The 20,632-nt window shown below is 34.7% G+C and overlaps 1 protein-coding gene across 2 annotated transcripts; it reads left to right on the top strand.

The window, feature by feature from the left end:
- Positions 1-1,403: 1,403 nt before the first annotated feature.
- On the top strand, positions 1,404-19,178 carry LOC149940583 (putative fatty acyl-CoA reductase CG5065). Of its 2 annotated transcripts, none has more exons than XM_090179002.1 (12): positions 1,404-1,646; positions 1,740-1,840; positions 12,038-12,160; positions 13,001-13,176; positions 13,240-13,419; positions 13,533-13,710; positions 16,249-16,293; positions 16,864-16,985; positions 17,111-17,350; positions 17,431-17,560; positions 18,205-18,332; positions 18,766-19,178. In XM_090179002.1, exons 1-12 carry the CDS (start codon positions 1,550-1,552, stop codon positions 18,863-18,865), a joined length of 1,620 nt encoding a protein of 539 aa, XP_090035128.1. In that variant the 5' UTR covers positions 1,404-1,549; the 3' UTR covers positions 18,866-19,178. The 2 variants fall into 2 exon arrangements, with proteins under 2 accessions (XP_090035128.1, XP_090035129.1); XM_090179003.1 differs by having other exon boundaries at positions 1,409-1,646; positions 1,720-1,840; positions 18,766-19,177.
- The last annotated feature ends 1,454 nt before the right edge of the window (positions 19,179-20,632 follow it).

The raw sequence follows: 20,632 nt of genomic DNA, 5'->3' as shown, positions 1-20,632 counted from the left end.
ACAGCGGGGCTCAAAACATACCTGAGGTTTATTAAATTTCAGTTTTCTATGTAATGACTATTGAAAATTGTAACTGCATTTTTTTCTTATAAACAAATTACCTACGGATAATTTTTCTTATAAACAAATTACCTACGGATAATTTTTCTTATAAACAAATTACCTACGGATAATTTTTCTTATAAACAAATTACCTACGGATAATTTTTCTTATAAACAAATTACCTACGGATAATTTTTCTTATAAACAAATTACCTACGGATAATTTTTCTTATAAACAAATTACCTACGGATAATTTTTCTTATAAACAAATTACCTACGGATAATTTTTCTTATAAACAAATTACCTACGGATAATTTTTCTTATAAACAAATTACCTACGGATAATTTTTCTTATAAACAAATTACCTACGGATAATTTTTCTTATAAACAAATTACCTACGGATAATTTTTCTTATAAACAAATTACCTACGGATAATTTTTCTTATAAACAAATTACCTACGGATAATTTTTCTTATAAACAAATTACCTACTCGAAAATTGAAATCAAAATTCGAGAAGGCTCAGCGCCACTGCTCCTAAAGTGCTCGAACAAGAATTTCATTCCGGTTAGAAAACTATTAAATTGAATATAGACTTTGATCATGCTAAATGCGTAAACACTTACGAAATCATTTAAGTGCAGTCAAAGTTATTGGCTGGTGTACACTGATTACAGTTAGTGGTCAGCTCCTCTCTAACTAGATGCTGGAATGAATGAAATTACTCAAACAGTCGATCAAGGAAAAAAACTGTGAAAAGTAGTAAAGAAAAATTAAACCTGTTTAACAAAAATCACGCGATGGTTCTCTAAATCTAGTTTCTATAAATAATAATAGGCTTCATTTAGTCTCATATTTTATCACGTTCTCAAATCATAATATTCAAACTATAATCTCCGAAGTTTAACCGATTTGAAATAATTTACCGCGTAATGAGATAGCTACCCAACGACGTAAGCAACCTGTGTCTACACAATCGGCACGAAGAGCAGTTTTTTTCTTACGCTATAATATCGTCTAAGTTACTTTTATTCTTCGTGTATCCTGGTATTTAAAGCGAAATCTAGCAGACTTGTAATTAATCCGTCGTAATTACCGCCGAACCTTTTTCAGGCTGTTCAGCGAACCAGCGACCGCGAATTATTCCAATCAGAGAAATCGATTAAAACTATTGAATTAGTGGGCTTAGGCTGGCGTGTAACCTAAGTCCATTTCTTCGAGAGATACAACGGGGTACACAAATTAAGGTCAAGGTCAAATTTCTAAAAAATATTTCAATATAGAATCAATTTCGCACACGCAACCTGAAAGAAAAAATGCCCAGTTTTACAAATAAAACACCTATTATAATTGGAATTTGACATAATATTCTTCCGATGAAATTTTTTTTAAACAAATATCTAGAGAAGCGTTTTCTTTAATTAGGAAGGCAAGGGTCGGAAAATCCTAGAGACGTAAGTCAATTTTCTAAACAGCCGCGAGATAGCGCAGACCTTCGCTTCATGTGCCATTATGAAAAGTATCCAAGGCAGAAACGCGGCGTTAATTTAAACCCAAAGAACTTTGCCGAACCCTTAATTGACTCTATAATCACGCATGGTAAGCACGTTTTAATCAACCTTAAAAGAAACTCGATCTTTGGTTAGATTAATAGCGTGCTGATATATATTAGAAATCCTCCCTTCGAACTAGGAATACATTTCTCTGGTAGTGGGCTGACGATGACGGATATTTCGGCGTTCTTCGAGGGCCGTAGTGTTTTCATCACCGGAGCCACAGGTTTCGTTGGGAAGGTAGGACACCAATTTTGAATCTTTTATTTTTGTAATAAATGAATATTATTCAAATATTTTATATCATTTCCTTAAAGTTTAAAAATAATGTAGACGAAACGTTTTGTCACCAATTAGCAACATTGTATTAATATTTGGGATGGTGAGAACAAGCCTTAACCACAAAATATATGAGTATATACTTAACATCATCTTATTCTACAACATTGAAGGTGGGGTGGCGGAGTGGTTAGCACTTTCACCTCGCAGCGAGAGGAGCCGGGTTCGAACCCAGCTTGTGGTATTGGGTGCGTAATTCGGAACTACTCCTTCCGCGTAGAGTTTACAAGTTTTCTCCCTACTGGTTAAAGAGGTTCCCCTTTCCATAAAAGCTTGTAGAGGTTAACGGAAATAGTTAGTGTAGGGAGCGGTTGGCTCGCGTGCCATGAAGGGCTTGCCACTACCCTCCTAAGCCACCTGTTTAAAGGAATTGTAAGTCGCTAGATGACTTGGGCCTAAGGTGGTGCCTTTGGTATTAGAAAGGATGATAAAATAAGCGAATAAGTAGATTAGTCCATTATTAAAAAGGGATAATAAAGCTAAACCCTAAACAAATTTGAAGCAATTTAAAAACTTACTAATAACTCGTACCGATAGGTCTTCGAGCAAACAAAAAGACGCGAAACTCGGACAAAAGAGATCTTCGAGTGAAAAACTAAATTAAATTAAATAGCCAGAAATTCCAACGGTACACCGGTTTCGTCCTTTAGAGTGCCAGCAGCTTGAAACCCAGCGACGTCACCAATGTTCAACGTCTATTGAGAAAAAACGCGAGTTTTCATGACAACCATTACGAAAGCTACGGCTGTGACGTCACTAACTTTTAAAAACTCATCAACTGCTAGCACTCTAGTTGGGATTCGTCAGTACCGTGCGGGAAATCTGGCTCGCGACTATAACACCGAATAGAGAAGCTAAGCCTAAATATTAAAAATTTCAAAACGAGTTGCATAGCAACGGAAAGACGAATAGGGGGAGAGTGGTGGAGTGGTTAGCACTTTCGCCTCGCAGCAAGAGGAGCCGGGTTCGATCCCAGCTTGTGGCACTGGGTGAAAACTCGGAACAACTCCTTCTTCGTTGAGTTTGCAAGTTCTCTCCCCACTGGTTTAAGGGGTGTTCCCCCGAGCTCTTCGGTTTCCCCTTCCATAAAAACTTGTTGAGGTTAACGGCAATAGTTAGTGTAGGGAGCTGTTGGCTCGCGTGGCTTGCAGGGCTACCCACCACCCTCCTACGCATTGTAACCCGGCCATTCTCGTGAATAGCTCCCAGTAAAACGTTTGTATGTGAAGAATAGGTAGTGTTACACTTTTGTAACAATATGGTACAAGTAAAACCCCGCAATGATTTCAAAGGCGAGTAAGACGTAAGTAGAGGATTCCCCCCCCCCCCGACCACCACCGTCCACCGACAACAATTAGCCTAACTGGTAATTTCCTAAATATAGTTCGCCCAGTTTAAATTGGAGCGATTTAAAAAGCTGGCTAAAAGCGGTCTCCTAACCACTTTTTCGGGATAATTTAGCAGTTTTAATTGAAAATTTAGAAGAAAAATTGGATAAATATGGTATAATACGATGACTCAATGTATTACTAAATCACGGTTCCTGTTATATGTTTTTAAATTTCTGGGGAAAAAAGAAATTTTATAATTCCACAGAAAACCGACAAAATTAGGATAAAATTCACGTCACGAATAACTCTATTTTAGTTATTTCGATTTTTATAACATGATGGAAGCAATTTCGCGTACATTAGGGGCCTTATACGCGTTCACTGTAAACCTTTAGGATAAATATACGTTATTTGATTCATTATTTTTTGTAGTAAGGTTATCAAGGGAAATTAAATAACGAGTGTAGGAAAAAAAATATTTTTTTAATGATTCAATCCATTAAAATTATTTCCGGAGATTATTTTAATTACGCTTCCCAGAACGAAAATTCCTATTACGCAAGAGGGAATTACCTAACTGTGGGATGGCGTTTTTAGCCACTAATTTGAGACATCGCTGTATAATAAATGTTTGTATAATTAATGTTTGTATAATGTTCTTTACCTACAAATGTATAAATGATTTAAACCCGTTCTGAGCTTAAGAAAGGCATAGCAGCCCTACCCAACTAGTTCAATGTCTTTTACATTTACCGACAGGCTCTCTGTTAAGTCTCAACTGTTTCACTCTCGTTTTACGAGCTAGATTCGTAATATCAATAATATTTTTTCTTGGAGGGATTTTCAACCGGTATTCTGGCCTTGAATAATGAAGAATTATTCAATTTTATTTAGAGATAGTTTAAAAGCTTTAAAACTTCGGTTAAGATAGAAGGTTCTCTTACGCTATAATATACACATCTATGTTTTATGTAAACATCTATTGACGTTAAACCAAAGGAATTACCCCAACTCTCTGCAAAAAAAAACCAACGAAGTACTCACTATACAGGGTATTTCAATGGTTTGTGCAAAAATATTAAGGAGTTGTATGGGGTGAGTTAAGAAGTATACCTGTTTTTTTCGCATTATCCTACGATGAGTTAAAAGAGCGTCAAAGAGCTTCAAACTGTGGCCTACTAGCCCCTGGAAGTAGGCTGCTACAAGCGCAAGACGAAGCAGCAGGGACTTAAAATACTGTTTAAGTTAACTTTTTTACGCTGGTTACCTCGATTTTTTTTTTGAAGTCCTTCTTTATCTATCACACGAACCTAAACGTTTATGTTCGTATTTCCCTGCTGCTTGGTTTCCGATTGTTGCAGCCTACTTCCAGGGGCTAGTAGGCCGTACTTTGAAGCTCTCTGGCGCTCTTTTATCCATCGTAAGAAAATTGAGAAAAAATAGGCATACTTCTCAACCCATCCCCTACAACTCCTTAAAATTTTGCATCACCTTTTGAAACACCCTGTATAATGATTGTTGAGAAGAATTAGTATTGACAGTAGCATTAGAAAACCATCGTAGTTTGTGTAAGAGTAGAGGGAAAAGTTAGGTCGACCAAATCATAGGGTTAACTTGGATAGCGGCTTGTTGCATATGGTATATACCCTATTTGCGACTCCATTTGTATTTAATGGGGCAAATTCACGGGTTTTACCGTAGATATTCTTTTATAACTTACGCGCTGAGATAGTCCCATTTGCTGAAGACGAATTGGATATTTTTATATGGAAACGGTAAAAGAATTTCATTGATAAAATCTAAGTTCAAGAACGATCAATGAAGTTAAGTCGCATCGTCTTCATCCGAAAAAAAAACCCTGTCTAAGGAAAAGTCGATAAATATCGTTTAATGTTTGAAAAATACTTTCTCGTCAAATCAGGATTTTGTTTCTAAAGAAATACCTAATACGATATTTTTACTTTTTAACCGCTAGACCAAAGCTAGTTATAAGTTGTATGATAAGTTTACAAGTTAATTGAAACTACGATAGCGGAAAGGTAATTTACTGTATTATACTGTATAATGGAAACTAATTTAGTATATGGTCGTCTACTAGAAGTGTTGTAGATTGTGATAAACCATTTTTTTCCAAAAGAATATTTAGTAATTTTTTTTATTTTATTAATATTATTTTCCGTTTATTTTTATTTAAATATAAATGAAATGACTACTTTGTAAAATAAAGGTCGCTTATAATAGGTCTTTCCATAAAATAGCGTGGCCTTCTTATTTACTCTTTTTTCCTAACTTCTACAACGCTTCCACAGTTCTCCCACTAAAGAAAGCTAATTAATTCATCTATAGGCTTGACCGCACTATTTCTAGAACAAGTAATGCAGTTGTAGCGGAATTTATGTAAAGGCCTATTGCAAAGCATTAGGAAGATCTGATATTCATTAATTATAATTAAATTAAATTAACATCTAACAGAAAGTTATATTTTTTTAAACAAAAATTCATGACTGCGAGTTTTTCTGAAAGGAACTGAATCGGAAATCGCCTGTCCCTATATATACATTCATATTGAGTTTGCTCGAACACGATTACTTATACGAACCAAATTGCGTTAGTTGAAATTTTACAAACATTATTTTAATATTTGGTGGTATAGTCATAAAATCAACGTTATTGACGAAAATTTCATTTGGTTGTCATTCTCCTGAGGCATAAATATATAGCTTCTCGTTATAACGTATAAATAAGTGTGCATACCAAAATTCTTCTTGTAGTCAATTTTAGGTCACATTTTTGTATGTAGTTTTTATAAATAAATGTGCGCTTTAAGCCAAAATTTCTTGAACTCTTGCAAAGTATAAAAGAGTTCACAATCTATAATTGAATAGAACTATAATTAATTTCTTGATTAACATAAAATAAAAGATGTTAATTACTTTTACTTATTAAGGCTAATAACCATTACTAACCATTACTAGATTTTACTACAACTTTAATTGTCCAACATCTACCGCAACTTAGAATATAAAAAACAAATGCGTTTCCAGGATATTATTTCGGGTGTTGTTCAATATTTCATGCCTCACCCCCTTAAGACTTAAAAAGCTTCTAACGTTTTACCATATATTCTGAATATTTATTCGTCCTTTATGTGAAAATAGACCATAAACTTGTGGAGTGTTTTCAATACTTCATTAATATGCTTAACGTCATTTCAATTCAAATAATTTTAATTGTCACCCGTTTTATTTTATCATTACTCTTTAATTTATATCAATTATAGGAGTTTTTTTAGTTCTATACCAAAAATGCTAACAATTTACTTTTTAATTTTAAATCTGTTGTTTTTGAATCTTTTAAATTTCTCTGACTTTTTATTTTAGTGCTAGATATCATTTTCAATATATCTAAAGGAAAAATTAAAACGGAATTAATTATAAGAAATTCGGTATCCCTTCCAAAAGGTTCTGATTTTCAAAAATATATGATGAATAAATCTGTTTTAAACTCTTTATGGATTCTCAATAAAATAAAATAAAAAAATTAAATTAAATAATAACTCCAAAAATAATAATAATAAATATCGCAATAAATAAATTAAAACAATAAATTGTGCAATAATAAAAAAAATAAATGTATTTAATAAAAAACCAATTAATAAATAAATATTCTATCTTATATTTTGAAAACAGTGTATAAGTGGGCAAATTATTAAGTACATCTGAAAAATAACGATTAATCGAATTCTGCCATAAGTTTTATTCGTGATATTGAGCTCTTTCAAAAAGCACCATTAAAGTTTTTTTAACGGGCTGAAGGACCAACTCAATTAATTTGTTTGCCAGAAAACCTAATTATATTTTTCATTATATGTAAGTTTTTAATGTTATAGTATGACCTTCAGCTTAAGGCGGCGAAACTAAACTTACGATAATTTGTTGCTTTCGCCAGGTAATTTATTTTTTCAGAAGGACAATACTTTTCTTAGCTGCTATATACTGGTATCTCTAATTTATAAACGTGAAAACATTAATGATATCTGCCCTCCAGTTTTCCTTGTAATTTGAAAATTATACTTAGTTAAACCAGCCACGTAATTTTTTAATAATTTTTCGTTTTCACTTTCTTTACGCCTAGCGCATTTTTGGAGGTCGCGGTATTTATGTCACCTTCTTACCTTTTTAATAAACAAACGCTGAACTTTCAGAATTCAAAATTAAGTAGTTTTGTTGCCGATCAAAGACAATTTGTTTATCAAATGTTTACCTTAGTTTTTATTTCGTTAAAATTATTTTTTTAACTAGAGATCTAATTAGTTTTTTGAATAATTGTTTGTTTATAAATTTATATATATGCTGTTAGCCTTGGTTTTTTTATTGTTATTTTTAAAAGATTAAATTCCAGATATTTTAACTACATCGTGGTGTATTTGGTTGGTGTGCTAATCGTTATTTTTTGGGTCGTATATCTGAGCGGATTAACTATTTCGCGCGTGCTTATTGCACCAAGAGACGTGTAGTGACATGGAAGCTTACAATTTATCATGAACCATATGATACACAACAGCAAAATGCTGAAGCTGAACCAGTTGCCACAAAAAGGGTAACCCGGTTCAATTGCACCATTTGCAGTATTACACCATACATATCCATGCTAAAAATAGCAATGGAACGTTTTAATTATGTGTAGTCATAAAAATATTTTTTTAAGAGTAATAATTTCATATTGGATGAATATTAGCTTAATCCCAGGTAGCACGAGCACGTGCATATTAAGTTGATATTTAGTATTCATCGTTTATATTCCGTGTTTAGTAAAATATATATGTCGTTTCAACGTGTAATGTTAGTATATAAGACACTTATTCAGTCATTTGTTTCACTACACGTGTTTCCTACGTATAGATATGGTATATATATCATTAGATTGGCAGATAGGTAGTTTTTTCATATATATCATTAGATTTCCAGATAGGTAGTTTTTTCGTATATATCATTAGATTGCCAGATAGGTAGTTTTTTCGTATATAATTACAACATCTTATCTCAGAATGAATAAAATAGTAGATAAATAACTAGGTTTGAAAAGTGTGAAGCTTTACGTTGTGCTCACGTAGATTTATGCCTAATTTACACGTGCTCCTGCTACCGGATATATTTGTAAGAGATAAATAACCAGTGGCGTAGACAAGGGAATGGTTCCTTTTAAAATCTATTGAACAAATTATTTATCGATGTAAAACACAATCAATGAACGAAATTTATCCCAAAAACTTTATTCTATCTAGTATTAGACAAAAACGCATCGTGCAATGTGTAGCTCTTCATTGCATCATTCATAAAATAACCAATAAATGTACCCAAAATAAACGATAAATGCACCCAAAATAGCCAACTAATGCACCCAAAATAGCCAACTAACGCACCCAAAATAGCCAACTAACGCACCCAAAATAGCCAACTAACGCACCCAAAATAGCCAACTAACGCACCCAAAATAGCCAACTAACGTACCCAAAATAGCCAACTAACGCACCCAAAATAGCCAACTAACGCACCCAAAATAGCCAACTAACGCACCCAAAATAGCCAACTAACGCACCCAAAATAGCCAACTAACGCACCCAAAATAGCCAACTAACGCACCCAAAATAGCCAACTAACGCACCCAAAATAGCCAACTAACGCACCCAAAATAGCCAACTAACGCACCCAAAATAGCCAACTAACGCACCCAAAATAGCCAACTAACGCACCCAAAATAGCCAACTAACGCACCCAAAATAGCCAACTAACGCACCCAAAATAGCCAACTAACGCACCCAAAATAGCCAACTAACGCACCCAAAATAGCCACTAACGCACCCAAAATAGCCACTAACGCACCCAAAATAGCCAACTAACGCACCCAAAATAGCCAACTAACGCACCCAAAATAGCCAACTAACGCACCCAAAATAGCCAACTAACGCACCCAAAATAGCCAACTAACGCACCCAAAATAGCCAACTAACGCACCCAAAATAGCCAACTAACGCACCCAAAATAGCCAACTAACGCACCCAAAATAGCCAACTAACGCACCCAAAATAGCCAACTAACGCACCCAAAATAGCCAACTAACGCACCCAAAATAGCCAACTAACGCACCCAAAATAGCCAACTAACGCACCCAAAATAGCCAACTAACGCACCCAAAATAGCCAACTAACGCACCCAAAATAGCCAACTAACGCACCCAAAATAGCCAACTAACGCACCCAAAATAGCCAACTAACGCACCCAAAATAGCCAACTAACGCACCCAAAATAGCCAACTAACGCACCCAAAATAGCCAACTAACGCACCCAAAATAGCCAACTAACGCACCCAAAATAGCCAACTAACGCACCCAAAATAGCCAACTAACGCACCCAAAATAGCCAACTAACGCACCCAAAATAGCCAATTAACGCACCCAAAATAGCCAATTAACGCACCCAAAATAGCCAATTAACGCACCCAAAATAGCCAATTAACGCACCCAAAATAGCCAATTAACGCACCCAAAATAGCCAATTAACGCACCCAAAATAGCCAATTAACGCACCCAAAATAGCCAATTAACGCACCCAAAATAGCCAACTAACGCACCCAAAATAGCCAACTAATGCACCCAAAATAGCCAACTAATGCACCCAAAATAGCCAACTAATGCACCCAAAATAGCCAACTAATGCACCCAAAATAGCCAACTAATGCACCCAAAATAGCCAACTAATGCACCCAAAATAGCCAACTAATGCACCCAAAATAGCCAACTAATGCACCCAAAATAGCCAACTAATGCACCCAAAATAGCCAACTAATGCACCCAAAATAGCCAACTAATGCACCCAAAATAGCCAATTAATGCACCCAAAATAGCCAATTAATGCACCCAAAATAGCCAATTAATGCACCCAAAATAGCCAATTAATGCACCCAAAATAGCCAATTAATGCACCCAAAATAGCCAATTAATGCACCCAAAATAGCCAATTAATGCACCCAAAATAGCCAATTAATGCACCCAAAATAGCCAATTAATGCACCCAAAATAGCCAATTAATGCACCCAAAATAGCCAACTAATGCACCCAAAATAGCCAACTAATGCACCCAAAATAGCCAACTAATGCACCCAAAATAGCCAACTAATGCACCCAAAATAGCCAACTAATGCACCCAAAATAGCCAACTAATGCACCCAAAATAGCCAACTAATGCACCCAAAATAGCCAACTAATGCACCCAAAATAGCCAACTAATGCACCCAAAATAGCCAACTAATGCACCCAAAATAGCCAACTAATGCACCCAAAATAGCCAACTAATGCACCCAAAATAGCCAACTAATGCACCCAAAATAGCCAACTAATGCACCCAAAATAGCCAACTAATGCACCCAAAATAGCCAACTAATGCACCCAAAATAGCCAACTAATGCACCCAAAATAGCCAATTAATGCACGCAAAATAACCAATTAATGCACGCAAAATAACCAATTAATGCACGCAAAATAACCAATTAATGCACGCAAAATAACCAATTAATGCACGCAAAATAACCAATTAATGCACGCAAAATAACCAATTAATGCACGCAAAATAACCAATTAATGCACGCAAAATAACCAATTAATGCACGCAAAATAACCAATTAATGCACGCAAAATAACCAATTAATGCACGCAAAATAACCAATTAATGCACGCAAAATAACCAATTAATGCACGCAAAATAACCAATTAATGCACGCAAAATAACCAATTAATGCACGCAAACTAACCAATTAATGCACGCAAACTAACCAATTAATGCACGCAAACTAACCAATTAATGCACGCAAACTAACCAATTAATGCACGCAAACTAACCAATTAATGCACGCAAACTAACCAATTAATGCACGCAAAATAACCAATTAATGCACGCAAAATAACCAATTAATGCACGCAAAATAACCAATTAATGCACGCAAAATAACCAATTAATGCACGCAAAATAACCAATTAATGCACGCAAAATAACCAATTAATGCACGCAAAATAACCAATTAATGCACGCAAAATAACCAATTAATGTACCCAAAACCAACAATTAATACACAAAATAACCAATTAATGCATGCCAAATAAGCGATTGACCCACGAAAAATATAAAATTAATGTACCCGAAATAATATCTGAATTCACGAAATTTACCCGCTAAATACACAAAAAATTACTCCTTAATACACGCAAAATCGCTTATTAATACGGTATATTTTAAATAAATTACCACCGCATTCGTTAGTAAAATCGATGCTACTGTAACTTTAAAAGTGCCTCACATAATCGAAAAAAAAGTATATTAACCTATAAAAACATGTGGTAAAAGACGTTGTGAGTGGTGACATGATCAACGTTTGGTGAACGTGTTTTCACACTTACTAAGAACATCGACAAAACACATAGTATCTACGTGTTGGTTCCACCTAGGAGGGATATGAGTAAAATACTGCTGAGAATAGTACAACCTTTTCCGCACTTTAAATGATATTTTCTGAAAATAATTTGAGATACTCCTCATTTGAAATTAATCTGAAATTGTTTAAGCGTAACACTAATTTTTTCACACAAATAGTGGCAATCGGATAGTCACGCCTCATACATAAACATAAATAATAACAGACTCTGAACGATTACTTAATTTGGCTTAAACTTATTTAAAAAATGAGAAACATAAACCGATCGTTCGATCCTTTCTAGGTGGTGTTAGAAAAGCTCCTGTTTTCTTGCCACGGTATTCAGAACGTGTACGTCCTCATCAGGAACCAAGAACCAGGACACAGTGGAAGCAACATTAGATTTAAAAAGCTATTGCAATCAAAGGTATGTTTCAAATCAACGCTGCCGCAATATAAATTTTGGCAATCGAACGTGTGATTTATGAAGTTTTTGTTTACTTCCTTTTTTTAATATAAAGCTGGATATCATTGAAAATTATATTTTTAAGTTATTCAATGATAATGTCTTTTTGTAAGTTTAATCCGCGAGCCTGGGTCCCCATTTTGTTATTATAAATTTATTTTTCTACTTGAAATCTGATATTTTCAATTTCAAATATTTCTTTAACATTTTAATTTTAAATTAACTATCATTTATTTTCAATTTCCCGGTACGTTTTTAAATGTAAATTGAAATTAGTGTCGCTTGCGTTTTGTTAATGAGGCGACAGAACGATTACGTCAGCTAGCGTTTATCAACTCATGAACCGTTACGAGTATAATGTTTAGAAATACAGCAATTAATTTAAATTTTAAATTCTTGATATCTCATTGATAAAAATAGAAATCGGTGACTCAGGAATTGTGAAATTTACAATTTTACACACATTTCTATTTCAACCTTTGGGCCTACTGGGGTGGCGGAGTGGTTATCACAGCAGGGTTCAAGCCCAGCTTGCAACAATGGGCGAAAACTCGGAACATCTCCTTTCACATTGAGTTTGAAAGTTCTCTCCCCAATGGTTTAAGGGATTTTTACCCCGAGTTTTCGGTTTCCCCTTTCGTTAAAAACTGAATTTTTTTGGAAATCTTGTTTAAATAAGCAGGCAGTAGATGTAATTGATTTTTCAACTTTGTCCACTTTTTCCGGAACGCTAGGATGGTAGACCTTTGTTGCCCTTGATAACTTTAATTTTAGTTCCAATTAGAGCATATTTCATTTTAGGCGTTCGATCGTTTAAGGGTAACAAACCCCGCCTCTCTGTCTAAAGTCGTGCCAGTGTGCGGGGACATCACGAAGCCTGGATTGGGGATCTCATCGGAAGACGCGCGGACGTTGATAGAAACGACATCGATAGTCATCCACTCAGCGGCCACGGTCAAATTCAACGAACCATTCAAGTAAAAGTTTATAAAAGCCAAAATAGAATTTTTATCAGTGATTTTAATTTATTTGGTTTTCAGAAAAGCGTTACTTATTAACGTAATTGGAACAAAGAGTGTGTTTGAGCTGTTCAAAAAATTTCACAAGAAAGATGCTTTCATTCACGTTTCTACAGCGTTTTCAAACTGTCACGTAACGAATATTGACGAAAGAATATATCCACATTCGGTTAGTTCAGACTCCCTCATCGAAGCTCACGAGTAAGATTTTTTTCCTACTAGGCGTGCCTTAGGGCACCATTTCACCCACTCGGGTAAGGGCGTTTCAGTTTTTAGAAATATTGGCGCCTAATTTGATATATTTGTTATTGTAGAAAAATGGATACAGAATCATTTGATAAGCTCTTTGAGACGCTGTCAGAAGGACGCCCAAACACTTACACGCTGACGAAAGCAATCGCCGAATCATACCTGGATCAAAACGCGGAGAGCCTCCCCGTAGCCATCGTTCGCCCACCCATTGTAGGAAATGCATTGGAGGAGCCAGATTTGGTAAGCTGGACTTGGTTTCCTATAATAGTAACTTTTTCCGAAGAGTTAGAATCCTACAAGGCTCGAGGAATGCGTGTCCTTCTTTACCAGTAATTAATGCGTGTCCATCTTTACCAGTAATTAATGCGTGTCCATCTTTACCAGTAATTAATGCGTGTCCATCTTTACCAGTAATTAATGCGTGTCCTTCTTTACCAGTAATTAATGCGTGTCCTTCTTTACCAGTAATTAATGCGTGTCCTTCTTTACCAGTAATTAATGCGTGTCCTTCTTTACCAGTAATTAATGCGTGTCCTTATTTACCAGTAATTAATGCGTGTCCTTATTTACCAGTAATTAATGCGTGTCCTTATTTACCAGTAATTAATGCGTGTCCTTATTTACCAGTAATTAATGCGTGTCCTTATTTACCAGTAATTAATGCGTGTCCCTATTTACCAGTAATTAATGCGTGTCCTTATTTACCAGTAATTAATGCGTGTCCTTATTTACCAGTAATTAATGCGTGTCCTTATTTACCAGTAATTAATGCGTGTCCCTATTTACCAGTAATTAATGCGTGTCCTTATTTACCAGTAATTAATGCGTGTCCTTATTTACCAGTAATTAATGCGTGTCCTTATTTACCAGTAATTAATGCGTGTCCTTATTTACCAGTAATTAATGCGTGTCCTTATTTACCAGTAATTAATGCGTGTCCTTATTTACCAGTAATTAATGCGTGTCCTTATTTACCAGTAATTAATGCGTGTCCTTATTTACCAGTAATTAATGCGTGTCCTTATTTACCAGTAATTAATGCGTGTCCTTATTTACCAGTAATTAATGCGTGTCCTTATTTACCAGTAGTTAATGCGTGTCCTTATTTACCAGTAGTTAATGCGTGTCCTTATTTACCAGTAGTTAATGCGTGTCCTTATTTACCAGTAGTTAATGCGTGTCCTTATTTACCAGTAGTTAATGCGTGTCCTTATTTACCAGTAGTTAATGCGTGTCCTTATTTACCAGTAGTTAATGCGTGTCCTTATTTACCAGTAGTTAATGCGTGTCCTTTTTTACCAGTAGTTAATGCGTGTCCTTTTTTACCAGTAGTTAATGCGTGTCCTTCTTTACCAGTAGTTAATGCGTGTCCTTCTTTACCAGTAGTTAATGCGTGTCCTTCTTTACCAGTAGTTAATGCGTGTCCTTCTTTACCAGTAGTTAATGCGTGTCCTTCTTTACCAGTAGTTAATGCGTGTCCATCTTTACCAGTAGTTAATGCGTGTCCTTCTTTACCAGTAGTTAATGCGTGTCCTTCTTTACCAGTAGTTAATGCGTGTCCTTCTTTACCAGTAGTTAATGCGTGTCCTTCTTTACCAGTAGTTAATGCGTGTCCTTCTTTACCAGTAGTTAATGCGTGTCCTTCTTTACCAGTAGTTAATGCGTGTCCTTCTTTACCAGTAGTTAATGCGTGTCCTTCTTTACCAGTAGTTAATGCGTGTCCTTCTTTACCAGTAGTTAATGCGTGTCCTTCTTTACCAGTAGTTAATGCGTGTCCTTCTTTACCAGTAGTTAATGCGTGTCCTTCTTTACCAGTAGTTAATGCGTGTCCTTCTTTACCAGTAGTTAATGCGTGTCCTTCTTTACCAGTAGTTAATGCGTGTCCTTCTTTACCAGTAGTTAATGCGTGTCCTTCTTTACCAGTAGTTAATGCGTGTCCTTCTTTACCAGTAGTTAATGCGTGTCCTTCTTTACCAGTAGTTAATGCGTGTCCTTCTTTACCAGTAGTTAATGCGTGTCCTTATTTACCAGTAGTTAATGCGTGTCCTTCTTTACCAGTAGTTAATGCGTGTCCTTCTTTACCAGTAGTTAATGCGTGTCCTTCTTTACCAGTAGTTAATGCGTGTCCTTCTTTACCAGTAGTTAATGCGTGTCCTTCTTTACCAGTAGTTAATGCGTGTCCTTCTTTACCAGTAGTTAATGCGTGTCCTTCTTTACCAGTAGTTAATGCGTGTCCTTCTTTACCAGTAGTTAATGCGTGTCCTTCTTTACCAGTAGTTAATGCGTGTCCTTCTTTACCAGTAGTTAATGCGTGTCCTTCTTTACCAGTAGTTAATGCGTGTCCTTCTTTACCAGTAGTTAATGCGTGTCCTTCTTTACCAGTAGTTAATGCGTGTCCTTCTTTACCAGTAGTTAATGCGTGTCCTTCTTTACCAGTAGTTAAAGCGACTTAAGACAGAGCAGTCCACCGTATAACACGTTTGTTGACATCATTGAGTCAAATTTCGTTAACAACTAATTATCAAAAGCCTATTTACTGGAGGGAAACACTATGGATTTTACGAGGGGATAACGCGTACTCAACACTGATAAAGATACAGACTATAAAGATTACGCGTAATCTCATTAGTACAATCAAAGGTACGGGCTTGTACACCGATTACGTGGAGTGACTAGCCCCTCGGGATTCTATTTTTATTGGCGCCTTTAAAGCTACAATTTTAACCGAAAAATCCATTAAACTTTTATAAAATAATATCATTTATTATTTGTCTATAGGGATGGGGAGACACAACAAGTTTGCTTTCCAATACTTTACACACGGTAAGTTTTCATTAAATAATCAATTCCGGGGTAGATTTTCCAAATTTGGGCTAATTGAGAAAAGCTTTTATGGTCGATCATAAAAAATTTCCATCTAGAGCGAATACGATTCGTAGATCTGGCCAAATTCTTATAAGCTGCACCGTTCAATTTAATTAAAACTAGGAAACAATAAGCAAATTTGGTAAAAATGATCATCGAGATACCATGAATCTGCTGCTCGGTACTGGGTCCTTACAGTTATTTCGTTTGGCCTTTATGTTGCTTTATTTTAAGATCTGAATCTGATTAAATTTTTTAGGTATAATTTATAATTATAAGTTTTAAATCCAGTTTGTAGTATAAATTATACTCTAGGCATATGCCGAATATGCTTTATGAAAATTCCAACCCTGAATGTATTCCAAATTTGGTCTAAAAGCAAATGGACATGATTCCCATGTTGAATATTTTATTCGACTCTTGTTTAATCGTTCAATAATCGACTAAAAATTATTTTTTTAAAATTTCATTCTCTACACTCCTACTTTAAAGATAATAGTAACGTTATGTAATATTTTCGATTAACAGGTTGCTTTGGGACTAATTCACAATCTTCCCGTAAATGGCGCTGCGAGGTTTAATTTACTGCCAGTCGACATCGTTTCACGAATTATCATCGCAGTGACTTGGTTTACTGCAATGAACAAACAGTAAGGCCGAATTAAGATTTTGTTATTTCTTCTAAACGAAATTAAAAGAATATGGAAATTCCATAATAAGAAGATTTTCTTGTATAATTTTAATTGTTGACAGAAACGTTAAAATATTTTTTCAGATATCAATCAAAGAAATTGAAAGTTTACAACTGCATACCAGAAAACATACTTAACTTCAATCAGTTCACAACCATAGGTTTAAAATACTACTTTGATAATCCAAGTACTTTAACGCTCAGTTATCCGCACGTCAGTTTCACGAATAATCCATTCCTCTTGAAATTCGGCATGTATTTCAATCACTATTTGCCTGCCATCGCCCTCGACATTCTGAGGATGGCCAAAGGAAAAGGACCCAAGTCAGTCAAAGATCATTAAATTTTATTATATGAAATCTCTTGTTTTACTCCCCACTCATTGGTTTCTTTCTGAAATTTAGATACCTAAATTTGTATAGGAAATTTTTTTCACTTTTGCCATTGAAAACATTTTTCATGCAAAGCGATTTCAAATTTCAAACTGAAAATGTAAAATCCCTGTTCGACAAGCTATCTCCAAAGGATAAAGAGGTATGAAAGAGTTTAAACTCCTTTTGCTGGTAGTTTATGTATATGTATTTTTCCCCCTATTTCAAAACGTACACGCTACTAACCTCCACAATTGAATAAATATATGAAAAATAATTCAACAAATCTGACGTTGTAGTTAATAGCCATTTAAATTCATCTCTGTTAAAAAAAAACGATAATTGATTATTGGCTCCCTTATAAAAACAATTGTTTTCGGTCTTGATAAATTGTGAAAAGGAAGTGATAACTGATAAGTAAACCTTTTCCTACTACACCGAAAGCGCCCCTAGCTGACGAGCAATATTTTTGAAATAATAGATTGTAGGAAATTTTACGGGAATTTCTTGATTTGTGGTCTATTCCAAACACAATGGGACACGCACTTTTCAGGTGGTAATAACATTTATTTTATTCAGATCCGAATTTACCGTTCATATTTAAGCAAAACTACTTCCATATTTAAGCAAAAATGCTTTCATATTTCAACGAAATTGCTTTTACATTTAAGAAAATGTACGTTCACATTTACGCGAAATATCGTCACATTTCAACGAGCTTTACTTTCAAATTTAAATGAAATGCCACTCAAATAAACCCAAAAAGGTGATCAGATTTCAATTATTTTTTCATTAAAATTGTCACAGATATTCAATTTCGAAACGAAAAATTTTCCATGGCCTGAGTATGCAAATCGGTGGTTCATGGGAATGAGGCGGTTCCTTTATCCCAATGAAAAGAACACTAAAGAGGAAGCACTGAGGAAAATTCAAATGTGAGTATAGTTTTGACATTGACATCTTTCGTTGATTTCCACAATGATAATATCAGTCATTATCTTCGAGCGTAAACGGGGATAAAGGCAATATTTAACCCCCTTTTTATCATCGACATATTTCTTAATCTAATAACTAATTTATTACTAACTAGACCCAGTCTAGTAAATACGAGAAATATCAGAATGTGCGTTAATAACGGACGCCATCTTTCAACTGCCCCACTCGTAGTGTAGAGTCTTACTGATGCCTGTTGCCACCTAGATGTGGTAGGCCGAACTTCAATAACATACATTAAGAAATAAAAATACTATTCATCGCAACTGAGCAGTGGATACTTTTGGGCTGGAGGGCTTTATGAACTCTAATCTTTATATCCTATCCATTAAAAATTCTAAGAAATGTTGCTGATATTTTGTTTTATGTTTTCAGGTTGTACTGGCGAAGAACATTCGTCAATTCGTTGTTGGGAGTAGCGGCATTGCTGCCAATTGGCATTATGATTTACAGAACAGTTAATTTTATTTGCTAATTTCGTTATTAATGTATTCACTTACTTTAAAGTCATTAAATATGTAGCTCAATTGTAAATATTATTTAGACCTATATTATAATTCATTAATTACATAAGTTTCTCGTCATAATTAACGATAATTTTAATGATTCTATTTAATTGCAATGAATTTCCATTTTTGTCTTAAAAAACTGGTAATAAGCACTTTTATATTGGGCTTTATTTAATAATTTCCACTTTTAGTAGCCGTCAGGAAACTGCAGTAGACAAAAATAAAAATTCGTTTCAGATTTAAAATTCCATATACACGAGATTGGAAAATGCGCAAGCTCGATTTGACTGTTTGAATTTGTGAATAATGAATTGTTACTGAAAATATAAGAAACTTCCTTATCTTAAATGTTGAAATATTTAATGAAAAGGCTGAAATTTACAATTGTATCTGTGACTTGAGATATTTGAGGTAATAGATTGGCTACTAAAAGAGCACGTTACCTAATACTGAGAGCAGTGGAGTACTAGGGTATTATAACTCGTAGTAGTGGTAATAGATATGGCTAAGAAAAATGTAAAGAGCTAGTCTATTCCTATGCAAAAGTACAAAATCAAATTCCGCTTTTACCATTAACGTATTTAATGTTCCCATTTGCATATATTTTATGTATTACATTAAACATGTCTGATTTTTCTTGGACATCGCCTTTTAGGGTAGACGTTTGACTTAGGAAACATTCTAAGTTTTAATTGTCAGAAAATTCAAAAAATATATTTTCAAGTTTATTCCAATTTTTTTTTACCAGTAGGTGATAGACGAACACTTTCAATGAAAACGTTGTAGATCTTACATGAAAACGTACAAATAAAGTTGGTTCGGTCGAAAAAGATCGATTTGTCATAAAGATATGAGGTTATGAAAATAACAAGGTGGCCACAGGAGACAGTAGCTTTTTCGGGCACTGTAAGAAAACACATTTGAAGTATAACACAAATGTACCAAAGATTGAACTTTTTACTCAATCAAAACTAAATAAGAAAAGAAACACAAAACAATTACATGTTTCTGCACGATGAAGTATGTCTCGAAATGAACGCTGTATCATATAGGCACCAATAATTATCGGGCTCAGTTCTTCGAGGTTGGTAATAGTGCAGAAGTAAGTTTGTTAAATAGATTATTGAACATAAGATTTTAAATCCACTGAGACAATCTTGAATAATAAAGAGATAAAATCTATAATCTACAATCTTTACAAAAGGTCAAATCCTAAGGCGTACCGAACCGGGTTAAGGCGGTTCATATTTAACCGGGCGCTAAGCTGGCTAACATGTAGGGGGCCAGAAAACTCCTATCTTTAATATCCAATTGTTCCTTCAAACAGCTATAATTCTGATTCTTCGTTCAATAGAATTTGAATTTTGCAGTTGTTCATGTTTCTATCTAAAACAATTTCTGGTTTTTCAAAATTATCACAATATCTCGTATACATAACAAAAATGAACTTACTAAGGACGGACTATAGCTGTGGTTGGTAAATTAATCGGTATGTTATATATAATTTTAAGTAAGACCGTACCAACGACGATACTAAACTAACGGTGAAAGAAAATCACGGTCTGTTCTCAGGGGCGAGACCGGCTTCAGTTATTAAAAAAAATACAAAGCTATTTTAAAGTTTTTGGCACCATTTTGAAACTTTTTAACCGGGTGCCATATTATTTAGAGTACGTGTATCAAATACCCAAAAAGAGAAATATGCCTCGGGGAGTTCATACATCTGAAAGAAA

Source organism: Leiobunum rupestre, chromosome 6, assembly GCF_980474605.1.
Source record: "Leiobunum rupestre chromosome 6, qqLeiRupe1.1.hap1, whole genome shotgun sequence".
Classification (NCBI taxonomy): domain Eukaryota; kingdom Metazoa; phylum Arthropoda; class Arachnida; order Opiliones; family Sclerosomatidae; genus Leiobunum; species Leiobunum rupestre.
Note: the sequence above shows the minus strand (reverse complement) of the source record. Positions and strands in the feature narration are given on the sequence as shown.

Bases quoted from the DNA above. Each gene is read 5' to 3' on its own strand.
- LOC149940583 (XM_090179002.1), top strand. From the start codon at position 1,550: ATGTGCCATTATGAAAAGTATCCAAGGCAGAAACGCGGCGTTAATTTA. The intron at 16,986-17,110 runs GTAAGGCCGAAT...ATATTTTTTCAG, and splicing joins TTTACTGCAATGAACAAACA to ATATCAATCAAAGAAATTGA. The intron at 17,351-17,430 runs GTCAGTCAAAGA...TCTGAAATTTAG, and splicing joins GCCAAAGGAAAAGGACCCAA to ATACCTAAATTTGTATAGGA.